Genomic DNA, 25,991 nt, shown 5'->3' with positions numbered 1-25,991 from the left:
CATATATTAGTTGGCCCATTAATTTCTTTCTATTTATAGTAGAGACGGTGTCTCACTCTTGTTCAGCTTGGTTTCAAACTCCTGACCTCGAGCAATCCGCCCGCCTTGGCCTCCCAGAGTGCTAGGATTACAGGTGTGAGCCACCACGCCCGGCCTTTTCTCTTAATTATTACACTACCTGCATGTGAAGAAAGCTATTTTGTGACACACACCATGGCTTGAAAGAAGCCAGAGATTAAAGTATGCACCACCTCTGCTTATCATTATTATGAATGAATCTTTGATGAGAAATGGTTAGTCGATTATGTAACTACCTTTAAAACAAATGCAGTTTGATAGCCTTTTAAATTGAATCAGATCACCTTTAAAAATTGGTATATTGCATTTGGAATACAAACAACATGAATCTTATTTTTCCATCCTATAAAATTTTCAAAACCCCTACTGGCCTAGTGACAAAGACCTTTAGAGAGAATGACCATAAGTTTCACTCAACACTGTCCCTGTTATATATAGACACAGCCAGACAACAAGCCCAGGGATTATTCTATTCTACATGGACATAAAAGTCTGGGTCTTGGCCGTGGGTTGTTTGGTTACAAGAATACAACCCTGCAAGTTGTCACCATTATACATAAAATCAGGCACATTTCACTTAAAAATAAATTATCATGGTGTAAGGCACATATGATATGTCATGGTTATGTGGAATCAGATTCTTGATTTGAAAAATATGCTTAAGATCACATTGAATTAGCTTAAGCAGGCAAATAATTATAAAATTTGGAATCCTTTCTTTTTGCTTCTTACTAAATCGATGCAGAAAAGACACTTTCTACCCTGAAGGAGACTGCTGTCTCATCTAATAAATCATATAAGCTCCAGTAAATGTATGTCATCACCCTCAGGAATGACAGTTCTCTCTTTGTCACGCTTGTGGGAGTTGAGCATTGACACGGTAAGAGAACTTGACTAATAACCTTTGCCCGGACCTTCCAAACTGCACATAACTCCTTGAGAAATCTTGATAAAGGCCAGTATTTTCACAGCTTGACAGGGTCTGGAAAAGAGGGTCAAAGTACTGTGACACTTTTAAGTTCAGTGTACTGTAGTAGCTCCTTGAAAAACTTTTAGGTTTTCCTGTACTTGCAAGCATGTGGACAAATAATAAGAAAATGAATACAAAATATGACCCTCACATATATCTGCACTTGGCTTTATTTTCTCTTAGTGCTTTTAAGGGCAAATTTATACAATGCCTAGTTTGGCTAAAAGGGGCACATCATTGATGTTCTGTAAGGTTTGGCTGAATGCCTTTCACTTGATAAAGTTTCTTTTATTCTAAAGCTGGTGAGCCACATAAGGGTGTATGTTTTACCCGTGAGGTCAATCCATGATGTCAGTGGATGGGAAGAGGTAATATCCGCCCCCCACCCCTCTTCTTCGCAAAACTCAAAAGACAACGCCAAGTTTTACTAAATTCATGACCAGTGGAAAGGACAATTTTTAAATGCACCCTTTATTCCTTTATCCAAATATTTGAAAATAAGCCATATTTAAACTCTATCCAGGTTTACGGTTTATAGTCTCTGTGGTGTGCTCAATCCCTTCTCAATGTCATTTGGGTTTAGAAAGACTCCACTACATTTGTATCTCCTGACCAGACGCCTTGGGACGTCATAAAAATGCTAATTAAGCAGTATTATTTCAAGCATCCGACAATGCCGATTTCATGAAACTACACAAACAGGATTCTTTCCAGTTGTTTTATTGATGACAGAAACTGTGCATAATTACAGATTTGGTGAGGAACCTGAAAACAATAAAGAATGTGTCTATTGCCAGCAAAATACAATTATTCCAGGTACTTTTGACATACAAACATAATAGTTCTTCACACCAGATGGCTCTTGCGTGACAAAGCCGTTTTAGAATGTTTAATTGTGCTTCTACAAAAACCTTCACGGAATGAGGTAGTTTCCTTTACCTACTGTATTTTCCACATTTCCATTATGATACTTTTAGTGAGCTGAAATCTTTTTAACATAACCTTTAAATAATCTTTCGTGAAACCAAAGCCTCATTTACAAAGCGTTTATTTCTTTCTACTCAATTTTTCTTAAAAGGGAATTTCAAGAGTCACTACACAACTGGAGACATTTAAGATTTGCAATGGCCCGGGATTATCGTCACATTACTAATTGCAATCAGAGTCAGGTACAAGAGAACAGGTTCCAAAAATTTCATAGTTAAGCTGATATTCAGTTCCTACCTTTAAGCTCTAATTTAAAAATGACTTCCTCAAGCTATCTTCCCTCAGCCACCATTACCAAGTAGACACAAATTCTTAGAAACAAGGAACAGTGAGTCAGGCTTCAGCTCCATGTATTAATATTAGCCAACAGGGTGTGTATTGTGGGATTATTCATTGTTAAGTTACCGGGAAAACCTCTACAGAATTTATAGATGCATGCAGATTAGCAAGCTTACTTTCAAGACCTGATTCAAAACCTGCTGACAGCCATACTCTTGAGAGAATTCCTGCACTCTTCCAAAACTTATCAGTGAAGTTCAAATTGAGGCAGATATTTGCATTCCTTTCATAACCCTGAGAATGACTTTAATAATCATGTAAAACTAGTTCAAGGAAATTGCAGTGTGTTGTTGCACATTTTGGATAAAAACTAATATTTGACCAATTTCTAAATTGTGATAGTGAATGTATAATCTGTCAGTGAAACTATTAATATATTTTAATTCATTCCTATACAACAGTTTACAATTCTTTCCATCCCAACAGTAGGTTACATATATTGAACATTATGGAACTCAAGTTCTAGGTCTTGTTAATTGGGTCTATTGTGGTATGAAAAATACACTTTCAGACAAAATAAGATGACTTAAAACTTCAGTACCTGTATCCAGCATATTTTAAAGAGCACCTCAATTTCTAAGACCAAATTTTATGCCTTTATCATTTATTAAAGCAATTGTGTTTACATACATCTGACGCCAGGGAATTATTTACAAACAAATACTACTATACTCTGTTTATATGTTTCATTACCTCCCAAAAGCTGACAAGTCTTTTATTATGGTAAACATTCTGAAGATGAACAATAAACCACTTCTACCTTTAAACAGGCTTTTTGGCGATGACAAAAATTAATATCTTTGTAATAGTTTAAATGGTCTTTCTTATTTAAAACCTCAAACTGTGAAAAATCATGGATATATGAAAGCTATTTTCTGGGTAGCTGGATTCATCACCTTCAAGTTAACAGTTTAAACAGCTTGATTCATAATAGACATTTTCTAGAAAAATTCACTCTGGGATCATTTTCTTTGTTTACTTCAATATAATCCAGCTTTGAATTGAAGAAAATCAGCAAGGATGCTGTAATCTGTGGTTTTAGTTTTGCTTCAAAAAATATGCAGTCAACGAATGCACTAAGTTGGTAGAAAACAGTAAATAAGGAGGAGGTAATTCACACCAGATAGGAAGTGGCTGAGTAAGCCTAAATACTAACCTTACTACTTACTTCTGCACTACGAGAAAAGAATTAAAGGATAAGTTTCCTTTAAAAATGACATGAAATGTTCATTGTGATTTCTTGATAAGAGATGTGTGCTGGCTTTCACCTCCTTATTATCTAACTATTAAAGATTGCTATTATAGTTAAAATCAGTTCAAGAAATAGAATATGAACTCCATAAGGGTAATGTCTATAGCCATTTATTTTCTAAAACTAACTTCCTAATCGCTATTGCTGGTTGGGCTAAATACACATTTGTGGGTGCTCAGCCAACATTTATCAAATTAACTATAATCTTCATCTCCCTGGTCTTTGTCAATAGGTGATACTTACAGATGAAAAACAGAGAGCTGAACAAATTCTACTTGAGGCACAACAAAATGACAGTTATTATAAAATGTCCACTAAACCTACAGGATGGTATTACTATTTTTAACTAAAGTTTCTGCACATCCACATAACAAATCCACTTTACAAGGAAGAGTCATCTTTGATCATATTTAGAATCAGGACATGAAATAAGGGGTTTCTCTAACCCTTATTGCATCCAATGAATATTTATTGCTCTAAATGTTTTAAGAACTATCGCTCATTGAAAGTGAACAAGTATTGTTACTTTGTGCTTAAAATACATTCTTTCCAATCATAACCACAGACCAAAAATACAATGTGAAAAAAATGAAACAGAATGCAGTGATTGAGCACTGAATGTGACTGGGGAAAATGTTTACTTTGGCATCTGTTTTCATAGCACAATTCCCCAAAAGCAGAACTGAAACTGAAGCTTTAACAAAATGTTCCTCAAATTCTTTTGGCTGAGATAGACTCATTCATTACCTTCAAGTGCCTGAGGATTTTGGGCAAACAAGACTACTGGTTTAGGTATAATTTTATCATGCAACAAAACCAATATCGTGAGGAATTTTAACACAGGGTGTATAATGTATGTTTCCCATGTCTGCAGGATTGCTGACATCACATATTACCATATAGCTGATGTTACTCTGTGCTTTCTTGGGGCTGCCTGCCTCTTCATTTTTTTCCCCTCCTTACAGCAATCTTTTGAGAAAAGAATAGAGAGGGTTTACCAGGTAGAAGACTAACAAGGTTTCTCAGTCACTTCTTTATCTTTCCCTTTTCCTTTGTGCTTCTGAAAGCAAAGGCTAAAGCATGTGTTCTAAACTTACTCATCCCTGTACCAGAGAGCGTGGGACACATCCCTGAAGTTGACTCTTCTACTGGTGTGTCATGAGTTGAATCCTTAATAAATAACCACAACGAAGAAAATTTCTAATAGCAAATCTCTTTTAGGAAATGCTCAACTTTTGTCCATATCTTGACCCTTCATTTTAAAAATCTCGGTTTCTACTGATGTGTTTTGGGAAAAAGCTGACAAACTTGGTCTGAAATGTAAAAACTGGAAAAGTGGAAGAGAACATGCAGAATAAGTTAATCATTATCATTTTAAATGCCACCAGTTCTGTTTATATTCATGCACATGTGAATTGCTGAATCTCATTTGATCAACCCAATTAAACATTAAATAATTGCAGCCAATTATGCAAATATCAGCAACAATATTAATTTGTTGATCTTTTTGAGCAGATTAGCTTCACATGTTCCTAATGCTACACTATCTTATGCCTTAAATGATCAATTAGCATGACGATAACTAAGTCTTGAAGAATGGATAATTGCCTAGTTATAATGTGGCACTCTTGCTGTATTAATCCACTGCAATTAAACAAACAGTGCACAAGGAAAAAAAGATGTGCAGATGTTCCTTTTAAATCTATTTAACAAGTCAGTGTCAAGGTCAATTTCCTGTCTTATTACTTAAATGAGAATGGCAGATTGTGTTCTCCGTATTAGAAGACCTTCAGTTTTTAAAAATGTATCTATACCCTTAGTCTTCACTAGGTCTGGTACAATGAGCTTAAAATGCTCGTAAGGTTTTATAAAAGAAATTGTGCAAATATGTTTTCTAACTTTCACAATGGGCATGACTTGCCATACTACATTTAGAGATGCAAAGTATAAAATATATTTATGGCAAATAAATAATTTCTATTTCATAGGAATCAAAGTCTAGTTATTATTTACTTGACAGTTAAAAATTACCTGCAAGTCTTTTCTAGACTATTATGTTAAGAATGAAGTCAAAGGATTTAGCTAAGGCAAAAGCATACCCTTAGCATACTACTTGGCGAACGTGTGCAGGCGACAGTCAAAAGCACCTAAGGCCTGAGAACAGACTCTCCCAAGATTTCAGATCACCAATTAAAAGCCCCCTAAAAGATATTTTTACCATTCCTTTTCATCTTATACTTCTCTAATTTTCATTTTATTATTTCTATCTATAAAAGACCCTATGGCTAAAAGTTTTGAAGAAGAATCAAAGCCCATTTGCTATGTGTTGCTAAATGCCTTAAGGAAATTTTTCCAGTGCATCAAACTTTTACAATGTTTTTATTCCCCTTGCTCTGCAAAGAGAATAAAATATGATCAGCAAGATGAAAGTTATTAGGACCAAGGGAAACCAAAACACAATGTCTGAGAGTTAACCTTCCAAGGATAAATGTTATCTATCAAGATTTGACTTTCCCCCAGATAAACCAAGGATACAATTTTAACTCACAGCTCCTAAATAAGGAAAATATCCACTATAATTGCTCTCCCTTTACCCTATCCACATGCTCTTCCAATCCCCCAGTCAAAAGAAAAGAGCACCTACAAAAAAGAGTCTCAGAACCAGAATATATATCCTCTTTGCTTCCTATCCCTGCCCCCTCCCAAAAAAGATGATTTCTTTTGCATTTAACACTTAACATATAATATCTGTCATTTCCATTTGGTTGGTATGATATCATGACCTCGCTCTAGAGCCATATCTTCAATTCCAAGACAATGTTCAAATATGAAATGATTCCTCCAACTAACTATACCTCTAATATCTCTAATGACTTAGTAGCCTATGGAAAATACAGTACGAGGTAAATATACAACATATCAGAATCAATCACCAATTCGAATAAAGAGGTTTCATAATATAGAAACAAAGAAAGTACACTTCTATAGAAGCTAAATGTTCATCATTCATTACATAGAACATTTACTGAGTGCCTACTATGTGCCTGGCATTGGGGTTTTGTACAAAGATCCATAAGGCGCAAGACCCCAGTCTTGTAGCCTGATGAACAGCCAAGGACAACACAAGGTGGAAAGGGCAGCGGCAAAAAACGTCCTCAGGTCTTGCTGAAGCACAAGGTGAGCTTGAGCAGGATGCGTGACATCAGGAAGAAGGGAGATACTCATCTTAGGATGGGCATAGGGGGCCTGTAAAACACTATGATGGGAGGAAATCTAGTTTTTCAAAGTACTGATTTAAAAAAAAAAAAACATTCTCTGAGGATAAAGATGTGCTACAGGAAATGTCACCTGTGAAATGTACTCAAATCAGCTTTCAAACACAAAACAATCACATTTGGTTGAGTAGCAGAACATGGCTCATACTAAAGAATAAACAAACACTTTAACATCTGAGTGAACTCTAGGGGAGGCAGTAAAAGCACTGAGAAAATCCTATGTTATATGGCTTACGTTAGTATTTTTCTAGGAAAGGTAAAAGACTAGTGAGTCTACAAAACACCGTTTGATGATTGCAAGTCATTTTCTCTGGCATGAGGAAACAATCACCCTTGTAACACACTGATAATACAGACTACATTATGCACAACTTCTAACAGGTAGTCAAAGAAATCCACCACCATTCAAATGCAACAGTCTGCCCAAACAGCACACAGTTGGAATCCCGTATTTCTCATTCAGGATAATACGATTGTCCAGTCGCTTTCTTCTCTTCCATACTACAACAAAAGCAAGGAAACATGTTTCAATATAAAAGGTAACAGTGCAGGTATTGCTTACAAATAAACTTAATAATGCCACCGAGGTTATACAAAAGGTTCACTTCTGTTTTGAACATAAAAAAATACCTGAAAAGAATCATGAATTTTATAAGTATCACTGAACTCAAATTCATAGCTGGTGTAGGTCCTTTATATACTTGGGGGCATGCTTTTTCATTACATTTCTCTTCTGCACTTCTGCTCTCCAAATGAAGTAGCCGGGTTAAATTATTTAACTATTGCTATTTTTGCTCTAAACAAGTGATACTCAAAGTGTATCCATCGGCATCACCTGGCAACAAACTGGAAATGCAAATTCCCAGGCAAATTCTCAGACTGAATCAGAAACTCTGGGGATGGGTTCCAGCAACCCACACTCCGGCAAGCACTTCCAGTGATTCCGATGTGCACTAAAGAGCGTTTTATGTTCCCGGACAAAAATATGAAATTGACAAGCCCCATGGATATTAACAGAGACTTTGTTCTCTAAATCAAAGTTGTTTGTGCTAGATTAGCATCCCAATTTTTCTTATTCCTTCAAAGGTTATGTAACCGTATCATAATCAGAATTTGATTGTTTGTATTAGCAAATAATTTGCTTTGAAAGCAAACCTGAATCTTAATACTTAAAATGAGATTAAAAGATATTCCATACATCAGAAAGAGAAAGTTAGCTCTGTATTCATTCATTTAATCAGTAAGTCAATCTTTCAACACTGTACATCATGTTTAAATAAGCTCTCAAGCCCTTTGAGCAATTACTGCATGCTCAAGCCTTTGTGCCAACAGTTTATAGGTTTATCACCTCACTTAATCCTCATAGTAATCCTCACCTCACTGAATCCTCATAGATGGCAGGTGCAGTCCCATCTAGTGGGTAAGAAAACTGAGTATCGGGGAAATCAAATAGCTTGCTCAAGGTTGCAGTTAGCATATGGAAGAGCCCAGATCCTAGCCCAGGTCTCTCCCCCATTAAATTCCACATTTTGGGCCACGCCCAAGGCTGCCCTCCACGTGTCCACAGAGCCATGCGTGGAGACTGACATGAACACATCTTCCCAACCTGGTTTATCAGGCCATTCAACGTGTCACTCTGTGTTTGCCAGAATCACTCAGACTAGGTCCATGTTCACATCAGCTGGCTCTTTTAGACCTGATGTAACTTTAGTTTAAATTAATAGGAAACATCAGAATTTCTGAGTTAAAATGAACTGTAATGACCATCTAAAATGTACGGGATGAGACCCAAAGGCATGGGGCTCTGGATTCTACTTCTTTACTTCAGAACAATTCTACTTTTATCCATTTTGTATACTGGGATTCTAGGAAAGATTTCTTTTGAAGAAAGTTCTGCTGCTAAAAAAATCAAGTGTAAAGAGCAATGAATTTTAATGCCAGCTTCTTGTTTTACATAGAAGGATACTAAGGCTCTGGGTTACTCTTTAATATTATTTCTCGTATATCACGCTGTATATATGCCCTGCTCCTCTGAAAGACCTGACAGCAGAATCTTTCCAACTGGTAAAAATGCTAGGAGCCAAGAATGGGTCTACCTACCACCTTGTGGTTTCCATGAAAAAAGGATAATGAAGGGAACCAAGTGACTATACGTGACTTGCTTAATCCACATCAGAAAGAGTTGCCACATCAGAAAGAGTACAGCCTTTCACTATTAACTCAGTTATGCCATGATAAATGCTGGATGAAACATTTTCAAATTCCACCTGCTTTATATAGGGTGTCAACGTGACTTAAGGTATTAGCAAAGCATGTATTTTATTTCCCTTACTTGGATTCCCATTAATATACGAGACACTTTTGCCATTAATAACAATTGAGTGTCAGTGTATTGACATTTTAGCAGATCTACGGAATTGTGATTCATGACTACCATCACTTCATCTTGAATTTCATCAGTTAAAGTAAATTTGCTTTCAATTAGTCGTTTTAGTTTTATAAATGATCGAAAAATCAATTTTGGTTACAACGACAGTCATAGGCCACATATCACTCTCCAAATCTGCATATTATATATTAAGTTTTACCCCTCTCATCCTGCAATTTATGCTTTTATGTAAAATCACAGCATTCTGAGATGTACCCAAGAAATGTGATATTACAAGTAATTCATACTGTCTAGACCCGGGCATTTAGTAATTAAATTTTTCATTTGGCTGATGGATAATTCAATTTAATTTTTCAAGGGCAAATAATTCTAAGTAGAGATGGCAGATTTTAGCAGAGATAGAAATTATATTCTTTCCTTAAGAGTTGGTGTTCACAGAAGGAGGGGAAAGACAAAACATGTCTGCATGGGCTAGGATGTCATTGTACCATTGTCAGAATCATTACATAACGGGCTCACACCTTCAACATTTGGTGGGCCTGACCTAACGACATTTCCTTAGGCTTGTTCACTGGAATCAGAGATGGTGCTAAAGCAACATCGCAAATCAAGCTGAGGCTGTGGGATGGCATTTGGAGCCCATGTGAAAGATTATCATGTGACGTACAGGATTTTAATGTTTTGCAAATTCCAGTTAGAACGCTAAACCAAAACATGACTAATGACGAGCTCATTACTTCACATTCAAAGTACATATGGCAAATAATTCCGTGTGGCTTTGCTAACTGCCTTTTACATTCAACAGACAATTCTTGGCAAAAACAAAAGGACAACTTGTGTGTCATGCACTCGCTTTCTACAACACCGATAAAAACGCAGTCAGTGCTGCCCACCGGGTAGCAATTTGTCATTCCTGTTCCAAACCCTATTGAAAAGCTGTGTAAAGCTTTGTAATCCTGTAACGTGGGAGAGAGTGTGCTGGAAACAAAAGGGGCTGGGAAGCTAATCAAAGGACTGAGTCACGCCAGGGCGATCTGGAGACAAAGTTCATACGCACACAGGAGACAGCTCAGGACACGGGTAAGGAAGGAGGTAGGGCTTTTTAACTTTTTATGCAACTAAAAGTCATCGAGCTATTCCACTAAAACAGAAAAACACAATAATCACCAACTTTATTTATTTATTTTGAGATAGAGTCTCACTTTGTTGCCCAGGCTAGAGTGAGTGCCGTGGCATCAGCTTAGCTCACAGCAACCTCAAACTCCTGGGCTCAAGCAATCCTGCTGCCTCAGCCTCCTGAGTAGCTGGGACTACAGGCATGCGCCACCATGCCCGACTAATATATATATACATACACACACACACATATATATATATATACACACACACACACACACACACACATATATATTAGTTGGCCAATTATATATATATAAATATTAGTTGGCCAAATATATATATATATATTAGTTGGCCAATTAATTTCTTTCTATATATAGTAGAGACGGGGTCTCGCTCATTGCTGAGGCTGGTTTCGAACTTCTGACCTCGAGCAATCCGCCCGCCTCGGCCTCCCAGAGTGCTAGGATTACAGGCGTGAGCCACCATGCCCGGCCATCACTAACTTTATGTTTACAAAGCTGTAGCCACTAATGAGAAAAACAGACTTTTAATCCTATCTGGTGGCCCACAGGCAATACAGATACTGTTCCTGCTCCATTCAGGCTGTTCTTTTTCCTAAACTGCTTGAGACCCCTACCTCTGGGTCTTTGCAGTCACCACTTCCCACTTCATGAAACCTGAATGGCAGTAACGCTAGTTACTCACACATGCTCCCCTGATACCCAAGACCCAGGCTCCAGCTTTTATCTGACGGAGGTGGCAATCTCAATGCATATATCGTTTGGGAAAAAAATGTAAATCAGGTTCTCTGAAAAGTAATTTGACATTATTCAAGACCTTCCTTCCAGCTCTTCTCAGAATGGGTTATATACAAGAGCAATGCATTACTTGCTCTTTAATATTTGCTTTGTCTTTCACTTATTCATTCCTTTATTCATTCATTCAAGAAACATGGCTGCGTGTGTACTATGCCATAGACCCTGGGCTAAACACTTGGGGGCACAAAAAGAGAATAAACAATTCTGACATCCAAACAGTTCTAGAAGGAAGACTAGTTTGTGACTAATTATAATGTCATTTAAAGGCCTAATGGGATGATCCCTGCACTATGAAACTGGAGGAAGCAGCAGCATTTAAGTGGCTGAATGTGTATTTAGACTAGAGGAGAAGTATACTGTTCAAGAGAGATTTAAAAGGTTCCTATAAGAGATGAGTCATAAAGGATAACCAAGACCTTATCAGGTGAGCAAACTGTAGAAGGTGCGGCAAAAACAGCAGAGCCCATTAGGAGGAGAGACAGGAACTCAAATGGCAGGAGGAAAGGTGAGTTATGATGGGAGTAACTGGAATAGCAAAGAGCAACAGGAGAGAAAAGAAACACAGACAACGTGGCTAATATTCTCCAAGTTCAAGTCTGGTTAAATATAAACACAGACATGTTTTTCTTTGTTGCTTAAAAAAAAAAAGGAAAAAAGAAACTTTTGTTTGAAATGTTCCCCTCCTAGGAGGTATTTCTAGAGCAACCTAAGAGCCAGGGAGTTATATGGATAATTAGCTAAATGGGATAAATACTTAACCTCAGAGATTCTTACTCATACACAAGAAGTTAAAACGAAAGTCAAGTCTGTGGTTAAGAAGGAATGTTCCCCCTGGGCCATACTGGCAAGAATCTTGAGGGTTTTTCTGGTGGTGGTTGTTCCTTTCTTCTTCAATTTACCAGAGCACTTCGTTCCTTGTAACACCAAAAGAAATCAAATGTATAACATGATGCAATTCTATGCTTTTCTTCCTCAATAATTACTCAAATTGTTTTTCTTGGAGAGAAACAGACAACCTAGTAGCTTGGCTGACAGCACCAATTTGCCATCTTGTAAGAGAATAATTTTGAGACTTCAGGTTCCAAGTTCACAGGCATAAAGTAATTGAGACGTGCCCTTAGTCTGTGAATAGATGGTCCTTTGTTAAACTAAACAATCTGTAGCTGATTTGGTGCTTCGGATCTGTGGTTCAGCATTGCTGTATTTTCTCACGTGTCCTGTGATTGTATCATTTTGTTCCTTTGTTCAGTATGGAGTTCTGAATATATCATTAGTTTTTTAGTGTTAATTACCATTATATTTTACTACATGGGGTAAAAAAGAAAAATTAGTAATTTCTTCCTAGCCATAAGAACCTACTTATATAGATAATATATAAAGTTAGAGGGAAAAGTGGGTTTTTTTTTTCATACTCTGCTTCACATATATCTTTCATTTTTAAACTTTTTCACATGGTCTCACATTTACATCGCATATTTGTCCTTTTACATCACTGTGCTTCATCTTCTTTAATCTCTTTGTCCCTCTTTTCACTATTAACACATTAACTGCCATGTGAGTTGCATTTAACTCATGCTAGCTTTGAGCCTCAGGGCCTATGCAACTCTTCATCTTGGGAGACTCGAGAACTATTTTTCAAGTTGTATATAATTCATGTCCAGAAAACAATAAATAATAACATTTTGCATTAAGTTAGAAAGGATCGTTTTTGCTTTTGAAGTTTATATTCTATTTTCATAATAAAACAATGTGGCCCCAAGGAAAAAAAATTTCTTTCTAGTGTGGCAGTCAATGTGTTAAATCACCAGCAGCCTGCGCATACTATTTGCACTCAATACAAACATCTGTTGAATGAATCAATCAAAAACATTTACTTTAGTCACTTACATTCTTGTGGCTTCCAGAATCTTACTTTTAAAAATGTTCTTTTCTGAGAACATCTTACTCATACTCTCAGGTTCTATAATAATACGTGTATTTTGTCATCTTCTCAATTTTGATGAGTCACATTTCCAATTTTGCCTCTTGCTGTTTACTCCCATGGCCAATGTTTCATGATCATGTCTCCTAAACACCTCTACTCAGATCTTCCTGCTAATTCCAGTTTAATAGAGCTCAATTTTTCTCTCAGCCTAGTGACTACTTTTTCCTTCTCTGTTAATCCTTTACAATCAAATCAGCTTAACTTTTCTTATTTCATATTATCTCTAGGAGGTAATTCTTTATTTTATTTTATTTTTTTTAATTACTCCTTCACTACTGATCTAGGAGGTAATTCTGAAATCTCGTTTTGTGCATTAACTGCTGTAGCGTGTACAGTTTGTTCAAGAAAGTTCTGTACAATTTGTTTAAAACATTTTCCAAAGTAATCTTTCTTTCTTATACCTATGACCATACTTCTCCTCTTAAAAATCTCTAAGCTCGTATTTTGAATAAAGGATTTCATAATCTAGGTAATTCGGTAGTTTATGTTCTATTTATGTTCTTTACTTGAACAAAACTGTAAGAATTATCTTCAGATTTACTCAAATAAATCTGAAAAAAATAAAAATGCCTGAATCAGCCATGCAGAATTTTTTATTACCTCAAATCACTTTTTTTTTTTTTTTTTGAGACAGAGTCTCACTCTGTTAGCCCAGGCTAGAGTGCCGTGGCATCAGCCTAGCTCACAGCAACCTCAAACTCCTGGGCTCAGGCAATCCTCCTGCCTCAGACTCCCGAGTAGCTGGGACTACAGGCATATGCCACCTAATTTCTGTTTTTAGTAGAGATGGTGTCTCGCTCTTGCTCAGGCTGGTCTGGAACTCCTGAGCTCAAATGATCCACCCGCCTCCGTCTCCTAGAGTGCTAGGACTATAGGCGTTAAGCCACCATGCCCGGCCCTCAAACTACTTTTAATTGTTTCTGTGCACAAAAGTAGAAAACAACTCTGAGTGAATTTTATTTCTTCCAATATTAAGGTATTCCTTTACCTGCCTTACAGAAAATTCTTACAGAAAACCTTGGTGGAAGAGTACAAGTATGGCAGCTCATTGATTCAAAAACCACCAAGTGCTTTCCTTTTAATACTACAAATTTTTCATGAAAGTTGCTGAGCAAGTCTTTTAACTTAAATATCATTTTTCTCGCTACCCAAGGACCTCAACTGCTCTCCATAAGGCTGCTGTTTTCCTGACCAACTTTAAATTTTGCTTAATTTTATGACTCAATACCATCTGACATCACCCAAGCAATTATTTTACTTTGCAATGAGTCTCAGCCCGCCTTGGATATTTTCACTAACTGGCAATGACGGTATCTGGGCTCAACAAAATCCTCCAATGACTTGTGAAATGTCTGTATATTATAGAACAATCTCTTCTCTCAGTGGCTCAGTGTTACCTGGTATTGGATATGCCTGCTTAACTGCCCGATGAGATATTAGTATAGGTCACCCCTCAGAAAAAATAGGTGTCCCCAACAGTGACTATCCTATAGCTTTATTCTAAGGAAATAATCAAAGGCGTTCTGTTCATAATAGCAAAAATACTGCCAAAAAAGCTGTTGTTCAATAATGCAATTTCTTTTAAACATTATGGGACAATAATAGAATGGAATTCAATTAAACCTTATAAATGGTACTGAGAAAACTATGTGATATGAAAAAGCAAAGGGTTTATTAAATGAAAAAGAGCAGGTAACAAAATTACATATAATATGACCCCATTGTTAGAAAAAGAATAACTATCTTAAAATATATAAATGCTTATAGAATATTGAAGGTTAAGACATCAAAAATTAAGGGTAGTTATATCTGTGTTAGAATCTCAGGTAATGTAATTCTCTCCCTGTGGTTTCTTCTACTTTCACATTTTTCTTTTTTTTTAAATAAGAGTATGTAATACTTTTTAATATTTTTAAATGTTATCAAAATTTATACATTTTAAATGTTAAGTAATTTAGAGATCCTGACAATATTCTCTCTCTCTTTTTTTTTAAAGCACATACCTTCTTTCTCACATCTGATTTGCTCAGGCCCATACATACTATCAGGAGTATCTTCCTTAAATTTAATGTACTGATCTCAAATTGTAATATTTACTCACTTCTCTCCAATGAAGTATGATTTTATTGTAAGCTCCCAGTGAAATAAGGTGACATTTTAAAAAGAAGGAAGCTCTTACCTGGATATCAGTCAATTTGTTCAAGATACGACTTGCAAGCTTAGGACCATTCTCCATAGTTGGAATGTGTATTGGCTATAAAAGAAAGGGAAATGCAATAATTTGAGGATATTCAGGTATATAGTGATAACAGGTAAGACATTAGGCAATTCTACTACATTAAGGCAATTCCACTGAAATAAGGAATAGCTCTATTACCTACTAATTTTGCATGCTAGCTCCTTATCCCACAATTCTTTTCCTATTCTGAATTTGAATAAAATCACACTAGCCAATGATAGGTTGTTCGCTGCATACTAACTAATTTTAGGGCACAACTGGTTTATATTCTAATATGAAAAACCAGGGAAAAGTTAGGGGTACCCAAAATAGTGACTATGTGTAAAGAACCCTACCTCTTCCAAGATTCTTAGACTGTAAGGATAAATGACTGTCCTCTGCATCTAACCCTCTGGCAAGGAATGAGAACTCAAAGATATTATGCCACAAATTAATGCAAGCCATTTTGGAAGCATAAACTAAAGCAAGTCTATGTCTTCACAAAATGGGCTTCTAGCCCCTTCTCTGGTCCACGCTGAACCTCTGGGAACCACAAACTCCACAATATTGGACAGCATGATTAAAATTCATGACTAAAAAAGATTTTATTCCCCTAATCTGTATCTGAATCATGCTTATTCATGACTCGCTGGCTTGCAGGCTTTTGATAGTTTGATTGTAGTGGATAGTCTGTGTTCTCAAACGCTCTTCCTAGTGTAATGGATAATTAGATGTACCTTTCTGCCTCTAAATGCTCTTTAACAGGACCACTTAAAATATGTTAAACTTTATAAACTTAATTTCTAGAGGTAAAATAATAATTGGACTTAAAAAGTGATCTAATGACAACTTCAGTTCATAAAGTGGACCAGTAACATTACCTTGATGCTACCATAATAAAATACTCAACAGTAACTTTATAATCAGTGTAAGTGGTGATATCAAACTGAATAATTCTCCCATGAAACAATCGATCTGTAGATGGAATTACATTAAAAGCCATCCCTTAAAACCTTAACTAATGAAGCTGCCACCATTAAAGTCAAATCAGCTGAGGAAAAAGAACTGTGATCTAAAGTGTAAAAACCAGTAGTATCTATATTTACACTGGACAACACAGGCCTGAACTGCACTGGTCCACTTATACATGGATTTTCTTCCACCTCTGAAAACCCTACAATGCAAAACCAACCCCTCCTCCTCTTCTTCAGGCTGCTCAACACGAAGAACAATGAGGATGAAGACCTTTATGATGATCTACTTCTGCTTAACTAATAGTAAATACATTTTCTCTTCTCTATGATTTTCTGAATAGCTTACCTTATAGTATAGAATACATACAAAATACATGTTGACTGTTTATGTTATTGATAAGGCTTCTGGCCAATGGTAGGCTGTGAGTAGTTAAAATTTAAAGGAGTCAAAAGTTATATGTGGATTTTTCCACTGCATGGGAAGTTGGTATCAGGGATCAACCATAGTATGAGTAATTTAAGCCAATTCATGTTATAATGCCCACATGCCTCTAAGTTATAAAGTTAGATGCTGATGTTAATCATAAGTATTGGGGCTTTGTTATAAAGAGGAAAGAAAAAAAAAACTGACAAGAAAATGGAAGTATGGCTCATATAAAATCAGACTCAATTACCAAGAAGAGAGCATTTCTTCCAACTAAATCCTTGAATTTCTTTTGTAAGATTTTAGGAAATGCACTAGGTTTGCCAAATGAAAAATTTTTATGGAGTGGTCTACTAATTAATAATAAAAAACAGTAATAGTAATAAATGAAGGCACTGACCATTCAAATGCATTTTCCATAACTACCTGCCATTTCTAATCCAGTAGCTTAGAAGTACTTTTGGAAACCAGAAACCAAAATCCAACTCCCTGTAGAGCCTTCCTTGGTGAGCTGGTAGCTAGAAAGTGATCAGAGTGGAAGTCTATGGACAGCTCCAATGCCCACCCTGAGTTAAGGCAGATGTGATACCCAACCAAGGACACCACCGACGTCCCACCTTGTGTGAGCTTACACGAAGTCACTGTAAAGATGGCGGTGACATGAGAATACAGGTTCATCTGGACAAACTATCCTAGTTAATATAACGCCAAATTGCAAAAACAAAAACAGAAAACCCTTTCATCCTAGGTCCAACTGGAGCTTCATTTGCACATTTGAAAAACTTACATGAAATTATAGGCGAACGTTTGGAAATGACAAGAAGTGAAGAAATGCTTGTCTTACCTCACCCTTGTACAGTATATCAGAAACGGGGCAGACAACACAGGCTGTACCCGAGCCAAACATCTCCCTCACTCTGTTTTCCTCCAGGGCGGTAGTCAAGTGATCCATGGTGAGGTATCTCTCAGACACCTTAAATTCACCCTGATTGGAATATAAAAAATAAAAAACAAATGTATTTTAAAGGGAAACGCACGCAAAACAACTGTTAATACTTATTTTTCTACTTTATAGGCCAGGTGTGATGGCTCACACCTAAAACACTAGCACTCTGGGAGGCCGAGGTGGGAAGATCACTTGAGGACAGGATTTCGAGACCAGTCTGAGCAAGAGCGAGACCCCGTCTCTACTAAAAATACAAAAAAAACCTAGCCAGTCAACTAAAAATAGAAACAAAAAACCAGCAGGGCGAGGTGGCGCATGCCTGTAGTCCCAGCTACTTGGGAGGCTGAGGCAGGAGGATTGCTTGAGCCCAGGATTTGAGGTTGCTGTGAGCTAGGCTGACGCCATAGCGCTCACTCTAGCCTGGGCAACAGAGTGAGACTGTCTCAAAAAATAAATACATACTTTATATTCGATCAAACTCAGATAATGTCACAATCATCCTCTGAGGGAAAGCTAGAAATGGGACATGATTTTACTGGGTGAACACACTGAGGTATGAAACAACCCACTTCAAGGTCACAGCCTTTATAAATGTGATTATCAGAACATGAAATCATCACCACAAGATACCTGGTGTATTTTCATATATGCCTGCTTTTTTTTTTTGCCTTTTATTTGTTGTCACGAATAAAGTCTCACAAACTGAAGCATCCCAAATGCTATCTGATACATGCTCCACATTTATAATGTCTTAAACCCTATTTCACCATAAAGAGGAATCTTACATTGCATTAAATAATAGTTATAGCTACGGTTTATCAAGCACCCATTATTATGCCAAGTTCTGTAATTCCAAAAGTAGGTATTATCATCCCCACTTTACAGATGAGGAAACTAAGGTGCAAGATGAGGGGCATCCCCAAGGCCACATAGCTAGTAAATGGCAGAAACTGGATTTGAACCCAGGTTGATATGAGTGGCTCCAAATTTGGTCCTCTTTCTACTGTGTCTTTGATGGAATAAAAGATATAGATTGAGTTCAAATATCTGAAATATTCACTATCTTTAAAAAGATAATGCACATTTAGACTTTATTTGAGAAATTCCATTATATATATTTTTGTCTCCCTAAATTCACTGCTGGTTGACTTTACCATGATGATTCTCTTCCTTCTTTTTTAGCATCACATTAGGTTGAGTTTCACCAGGGAATTAGTGGTATAACCTCATTTACTTCTGCTGAATTGTCTGAGTAATCTTCTTTGCTCAAGGATAGGAAATGGAAAAAACTCCCATGCTTTTAAGCTATCTGTTTCATACTCATTCTTTAATTTGTTTAATTCTCATTTTTTTTACTTTAGTCATTAAAGTTCAAAGTTTGTCAAAGTGTAGTTATTTGAATTAAAAGCAACAAACAATAGATGAGTTTTTTTTTTAAAAAAATACGTTGAGAGTATTTTTTTAATCTACAAACCCACAATAGATAAAGATGAAAATCAAAGCCCTTGACAATCTTCAAAATATTAGCAGAAGACTGCATCATGCTATAAATAGACTTAGAAGGATAAGGAAATATGTCTGCAATAGAAATATAGCTCTTTGCAAGTTTCAATTTCTGTTAGTCTGCAATTGCAATTATGTTGTTCAAAGGTAAATAAATAAATTCCAGAAAACCAGCCCAGTTAATTGAAAACAAGCTGAGTTCTCCCTCTTAGAAAAGGAAAAATAACAAAAAAACAAAAAAAGGCCCCACACCTCTCTTGTAAATAAACAGAATTGTTTTTACTGTGTTCACCCTTACTTATCTTTGGACAATTTCCCCTGCCTGGCAAGTAATGGTAACCCCCCACATGGCTCTTGGCATTTTATGTCTCGTGTTTTAAAATAGCTTTTAAAATAAATTACAGCTAAGGAGTCAAGAAAAAACTTCCTCCAATAATAACCTATTTTTCACGCGAGCAAATCATTAGTGTGGGAAAGCATGTCCACTTGCGACCTGTCATCAAACCTTCTGTACTTGGTTGATTTTTCTTCTCTAATAAAACAAAAATTACTGAGCTTCAAAAGTGTATCTTTCCAACTGCAAACATATTTAGGACAGGGCAAGCTGTTTGAAATTGTACCAACAGTTTGTAAATGTCATGCCCAACGTGCCAGCCAGCATGTGGCAGTTGGGTTTTGTCTACTTCAGGGTTTTGTGGAATTATTTATAGCACATTGCCTCTATTTTCAAAACCTTTTCCAGAGAAACTGTGCTAATACTCTTCTGGATGATATGTGTGTTTCTAAACATTTGTTCTATTAGTGCTGTTTGACCACAGTATGCTCAAAACCTTTTCATGTTCTTTGGAGACCATTTTAACACATGGGTCAAAAGTTCCATCCAAGAACCCTTGCCAGACAACCGACTCATTCAATATTCGTCTTGAATAGGCTATGTTATTTCCAATACCAATTAGTTTAATAGGCTTGCCTGTATCACATGGGTTTGAAAGTCTACTGAAAACAACTTTACATTGGCTTGCGTGTTCTGATTTTAAAGCAAGCATGTATATGAATTTCAGAGGACAGGGGGCAGGGATGGAGGGAGAAAGAAGGCAGCCAAGCCAATAATATTATGTTAGTAAACATTTATATGTCAGTGAAATTCTCTAATTTCTATGGCAAGCATGGTTACATTGGAATAAATAGAGAAAAGGAAGAGGTACACATCACTGCCATTTGGAAACGATACAAGTAGACTTGAAAAGGTTAAGGACTGGCTGGACAGAAGCAAAGTATGAACTAGGTAAGTTGGTAGGAGATACCTGGTAGATGGAGACTAGTATTAGAATACTTCTCCCTTACGACATCTTGCTAAACTGGTTTCTTTCTGCACTCCCTATAAACAATACTTATTTGATAGCCTTGCCAAGACAGTCCTTCTAGAACTTGGACTTAAAGATTAGATAACATTGGCTGGAACCACAGGATATTATTTCAACGCTAGGCTGGGCTTATTTTGATTACTTTTTGTTTCAGGCTTATAAAAGTTGCTCGTGTCAAGAGTACCCACCCACTTGCGTGCCAGGTCCAGAACGCACTGCCTTGTCACTCCTGGAAGAATGATGCCATCTAGCGGAGGAGTTGCCAGTTCTTCTTCTGTCAATTAGAAATTGGAATATTTTCAGACTTTAACTATATTGAGCATGCCTTATAGCAACAGTCTTTTAAAAAACCATTTCTCACAACTTTGCTAGTAATAAACATAATGTTACCATTCTACACTGTCGAATTTCCCAAATCCATTCATGCTTCAGGTAGATGCTTACTTTAAAAAACAAGAACAACGCCAGGTGCGGTGGCTCACGCCTGTAATCCTAGAACTCTGGGAGGCCCAGGCAGGAGGATTGCTTGAGCTCAGAAGTTCGAGATCAGCCTGAGCAAGAGCAAGACCCCATCTCTACTATAAATAGAAAGAAATTAATTGGCCAACTAATATATATAGAAAAAAATTAGCCGGGCATAGTGGCACATGCCCATGGTGGCACATGCCCAGCTACTTGGGAGGCTGAGGCAGGAGGATTGCTTGAGCCCAGGAGTTTGAGGTTGCTGTGAGCTAGGCTGATGCCACAGCACTCACTCTAGCCTGGGCAACAAAGTGAGACTTTGTCTCAAAAATAAAAATAAAAATAAACAAGAACAAAAAAGAAAGCTACTCATCTAATCATCTTCAGTTTACCTTTAACCAGTAAAATAATGAGAGGGTTTTTCACTAACAAACAGTAACAGTCATAGAATACTCTTAAGAGAAACATTCTGAAATGAAAACTTGCCTTAGCAGATAAAAAGCTGTTAGTGATTAAAATAGCATAGACAGGATCTTACTCAGGAACATGGGTCATCATCAAAACTTCTAAGAACACTATGGAGGAGCCCATCCCCCAAGAAGCGTGTGTGACTACTACTTGGGCTGGTCGCTGCTTCCGTGCGGCCCTTTAGTGATTTGCAAACCTGGTAGAGTATCAGCACCAAGTACGGAGATGCTGACTTCATCCTCTGACACTCAAATGTAATGGGCTCAGGGTAAACTCAAGCATGCATACAGCTAAAAAAGAAATCTAAAAAACAAAAGTGCAAGGCTGAAGTAGTGGTCTACTGTCAGATGACCGCAGGCACCCCTAACCACTAGGAGGGCTGGCGTGACGGTCTGTCTATAGTCGCCATGTGTGGTCCGCCACCTGCACAAGCTCTCCTTACAGAACTCGCTGGTCCTTTTCCTGCCCACCTCTGGCAGCCAGGAGTCTGAATCTGGTGAGTCCTTTCGCTGAGGCCACCACCCCTTCTCTCAGTACACAGTGGCTCTATACTTACCCACCTCACTGTGGTCATATTAGATGTGCCTGACAACCACGCTCTGTCTGGAAGACCAAAGCTCCACATTCCTCCCTGTATCCCCAAAACTCAGCATCATGCCTGCCCCAGAGTGGTTTGTAATAAATATTTTTGAATAAAAAAATAAATGAATGAATCCTCTTTGCTAGGATACAGCAGCATGGCTTTTTTGGAATTCTGTTTCTGAAAATCATCCGCTGAAAACGGCTTCCTGGAAAGAAGAAAATTTGTGCTTGGCAATGTTCTTGGGGCTACTTTTTGTCATGGTTAGAAGTGTGGATGATCTCAGAATAAACATGTGTTTTGCAATAGCTAACTAGATACATAAATGTATGGATCTAGTTGTGTATGTGTGTGTGTGTGCGTGTGTGCATATACACACACAAACATATAATTCCAGTGCCCTAAAACCGGACCTATCCTAAGGCTTACTGTGCTCTAAGACCACATAAAGTTAAATGAAAACAGCAGCCCTGCATGTGCAAATGCTGTTTTGTGAAATATATTTAACACCCAGAACTGTAACCACTAGCCCGAGGTCAAGGAACAGAACATCTGCTTCTCTGGTTGCCAGACAGAGATGATGACATGACAACATTTGGGTGAGAAATATTCATTTTTCCTCTGCAACCACAAACATGCTTGCAAGAGCCAGAACTAACTCCAGATTGCCCAACACGAGGAAAACAGACCCTACAAATGCAGCTTGTTTTTGACAGAGAAAACATTTTTAGGAGATGAGGAATTTAGAAGCAATAACAGCAGGATTCATCTGTGACTTCCCAAAGTCAAGCACTAATGGAAACCAGGAATGTAGGTTTGCATAAGCGCCCTCCACACCATCGGCACAATCACTCATTTATTCAAGAAAATACATATCAAGGGCTGTTTACTGTTTTAAGCTCCATAAATATAGCAGTGAATGAAACTGATATGACTCCCTGCTTACTTTCTAATAGGCAGAGGCAAACAATGACTGTGTTAAATAAATAGTAAGATACACTAAGGAGAAGAAAAAAAGAAAAAAAAAGGAAGGGTGGGCAATGCTGGGGAGGAAAGGGGGAGGGAGTTTAAGATTTGACTAAGGGCTCAAGGAGAGCCATACTGAGAATGGGACTTGTGAGCAAACACTTGGAGAAAGTGGAAGAGCAAAGCGAGCTCCAAGTGGAGTCGGCATAAATGCCTAGTATGTCCAAGAAGGCTCGAGGGGCTGGGTGGACTGAACAACACCGACATTCATTGCCACGGTCATTCTCCCAAACTGATTGTGAACGCAACTGCAGGACTTGGTCCTATTTTCTGAGACTATCTCCAGTGCCCAGGACACGATACGATTCTTTGTTCAAACAGTGAATAGCTAGCCGGGCGTGGTGGCTCATGCCTGTAATCCTAGCACTCTGGGAGGCCGAGGCGGGCGGATTGCTCAAGGTCAGGAGTTCGAAACCAGCTTGAGCAAGAGCGAGACCTCGTCTCTACTAAAAATAGAAAAAAATTAATTGGCCAGCTAATAGATATATAGAAAAAATTGGCCGGGCATGGTGGCGCATGCCTGTAGTCCCAGCTACTCGGGAGGCTGAGGCAGTAGGATGGCTTGAGCCCAGGAGTTTGAGGTTGCTGTGAGCTAGGCTGACGCCACGGCACTCACTCTAGCCTCGGCAACAAAGCAAGACTCTGTCTCAAAAAAAAAAACACACAGTGAATAGCAAGTCTATGTATTAAATGACTCATCAACAGAGTGAAAAAGGGAATGGACCACCCTGAGTGTCTTACTAGAATCAAAATTCACGTAAGTTACAGGCCAAGTGTTGCACATAGTGACTATGCATGGCATTGCACTTTGAACACACACTACCTACTGCTTTATCTACCTGCCTGCACCGGCCACCTGCCCAACAGGAGCAATGTGAGTGGATGCCCATGGAAAGATGGCAGGTGGTTACTGAAAGAACTCTGCTTATGCCTCCTATCAGTAAAGTTTGTGAAAAATAAATATTTTGCTGATTTCCAACTTACGACTCTTTATGTTTCCCTAAAGCCACATGATATGAATCAAAATTACTACACAGTTGCTTCAAGGTCTTTTTTTTAGCATAAAGGTTAGCCCTCATGTCCTGTTATTTCTCTTATAACATTATTCAAACATTTAACCATTTCCTTTCTCCTTATTTCAAAATGTATTTGATCTGTTAGGTGAACAGTCCCCCAAATTGAAGGAGCACATTAAAACTAAAGTTATCTTGGGCAATCATAATCTGAACAGTAACTCTTAAGGTCTTGCATATTTTGCAAAAGGCAGAGAAGACAAATTCATTCATTTCTGTTTTGACCTTTAAAAGCTGTGGTGGAAATGTTCCGTGATTACTGTCTCGATGGGGGACAAATTTTCACCAGGACAGTTTCTGGTGTTTCTAGTTAAATCACGTAGCTCTGATTCAGACTGTGCTTAAAAACTGTCGTCTCCCATCCATAAAAATAATGATGGTACTACTTCTGTATGATGTAATTGTTTTTGTTTGGGGTTGTGTGGGGTTTTTGGCAGAAGTGTGGGGGTGGGGGTAGGAGTGGGCAGGGGGGGAAAGAAGAGTTTAACCAATCTATTATCTTCTAAGTGCAAAGTTCAACATCAGCTATCATCTGCCTGGCATGGTTTTTATTATATGTCATACATAATAACCCAAATTTAGAAATCACAAATATTCCAGTATAAATTTTGTTTTCAAACAGTGCTAAGTACAAACAGCAGGAATGGAAGAATGAGCATGATCTATATTTGGCTTTTCATACACCAAGGATTACCAATGGTCAAAGTCAGGACAAGGTGTACTCACCACACCTTCTGTTTACTCTACTCAGAATTTAAGGCTTGTCTTGTTTGTCTCTGCAACTAATACTAAAATTAGTACATAGCTCTGAATTCAGCCACATCTGAATCACCATTTTCCTCTTTTTGTAGCCAAATAACATAAGAACAACAGAGGCTACCATGGCTGCTTTAAAATGAAATTTTCACTTAAAAAAATTCAATTGAAACTAAATACCGAGACTTCCCAAGTATTTGAAAACATTATTGTATATTTCTAGTCTCTATGCTCAGTACTCTAAAAAGAAGAACCTAAGAGCATAAACAAGACTAAAAGTACATTTCTAAATTTGGCATGATTATCAAAATTCTAATGGAAAATAATAATACATATCTGTTTTCCCCCCACTACTGGCCATTTAATTCAATAACATACACATTTTCAACACTTCACTGCATCTGCCAACTAATAAACACAAGAATAGCAAAGAAAAGTAATGAGAATTCAGGATATTAGAGGTAGAAGAGAAGTACTGATTTCTATAGTGGACATATAGTAATAGTCTCAAATGAATCAGGATCTAGGTACAATCCCAAGATACAATCATTTCTTCAAAATGGTGTTCTTTGTAATAAAATTGAGTTCCAGAGTCAATCTGGAGGGCTTCTGATATGTGTATCAAAATATAGAGAAAGGGTAACAATTGCTAAAGAATTACAGCAAGAAAGTGCTCTAAATTCCTTACAGAATCAGTAGACTGCATTTATTATGATAGAATTGTATACACAGTATACGGTGAATGAGCATTTACTGGATCTGAGGCCTATCTCCCAGTGCAAGGTGTTCAGACAAGAAAAATGTTAGGGAACTGCTAAAGGGATAAGGCAGCGAATCTTCCAATTGTGATGACTTAAATCCCTTAATTTGATATCTCAATAATCAGTACATCTAGAGCCCAAAACCAAAAACAACAAGCAAGACAAAACCCTTCAACAAGCAAGCTGAAACTCACATCTACTTAACCAGAGCACAGCAGTCCT

General features: G+C 37.5%; 1 protein-coding gene across 5 annotated transcripts in view; it reads right to left on the bottom strand.

The window, feature by feature from the left end:
* Positions 1 to 6,338: 6,338 nt before the first annotated feature.
* Positions 6,339 to 25,991, bottom strand: part of BCAT1 (branched chain amino acid transaminase 1) — a 113,683-nt gene continuing 94,030 nt past the window's right edge. For 3 of the 5 annotated variants that reach the window (XM_076007569.1, XM_076007568.1, XM_076007570.1), the window contains exons 8-10: positions 20,832 to 20,917; positions 17,675 to 17,815; positions 12,706 to 15,468 (exon numbers count right to left, since the gene is read on the bottom strand). In XM_076007569.1, coding sequence (XP_075863684.1) covers positions 15,280 to 15,468; positions 17,675 to 17,815; positions 20,832 to 20,917 — 416 coding nt within the window. In that variant the 3' untranslated portion in view covers positions 12,706 to 15,279. Of the gene's footprint in view, positions 7,403 to 8,098; positions 9,944 to 12,705; positions 15,469 to 17,674; positions 17,816 to 20,831; positions 20,918 to 25,991 lie in introns of those variants that run through there. The other 2 variants (XM_012739565.2, XM_076007571.1) reach the window with 2 other exon arrangements.

Source organism: Microcebus murinus, chromosome 10 (assembly GCF_040939455.1).
Source record: "Microcebus murinus isolate Inina chromosome 10, M.murinus_Inina_mat1.0, whole genome shotgun sequence".
Classification (NCBI taxonomy): Eukaryota; Metazoa; Chordata; class Mammalia; order Primates; family Cheirogaleidae; genus Microcebus; species Microcebus murinus.
This window is presented reverse-complemented; position numbering and strand designations above follow the sequence as displayed.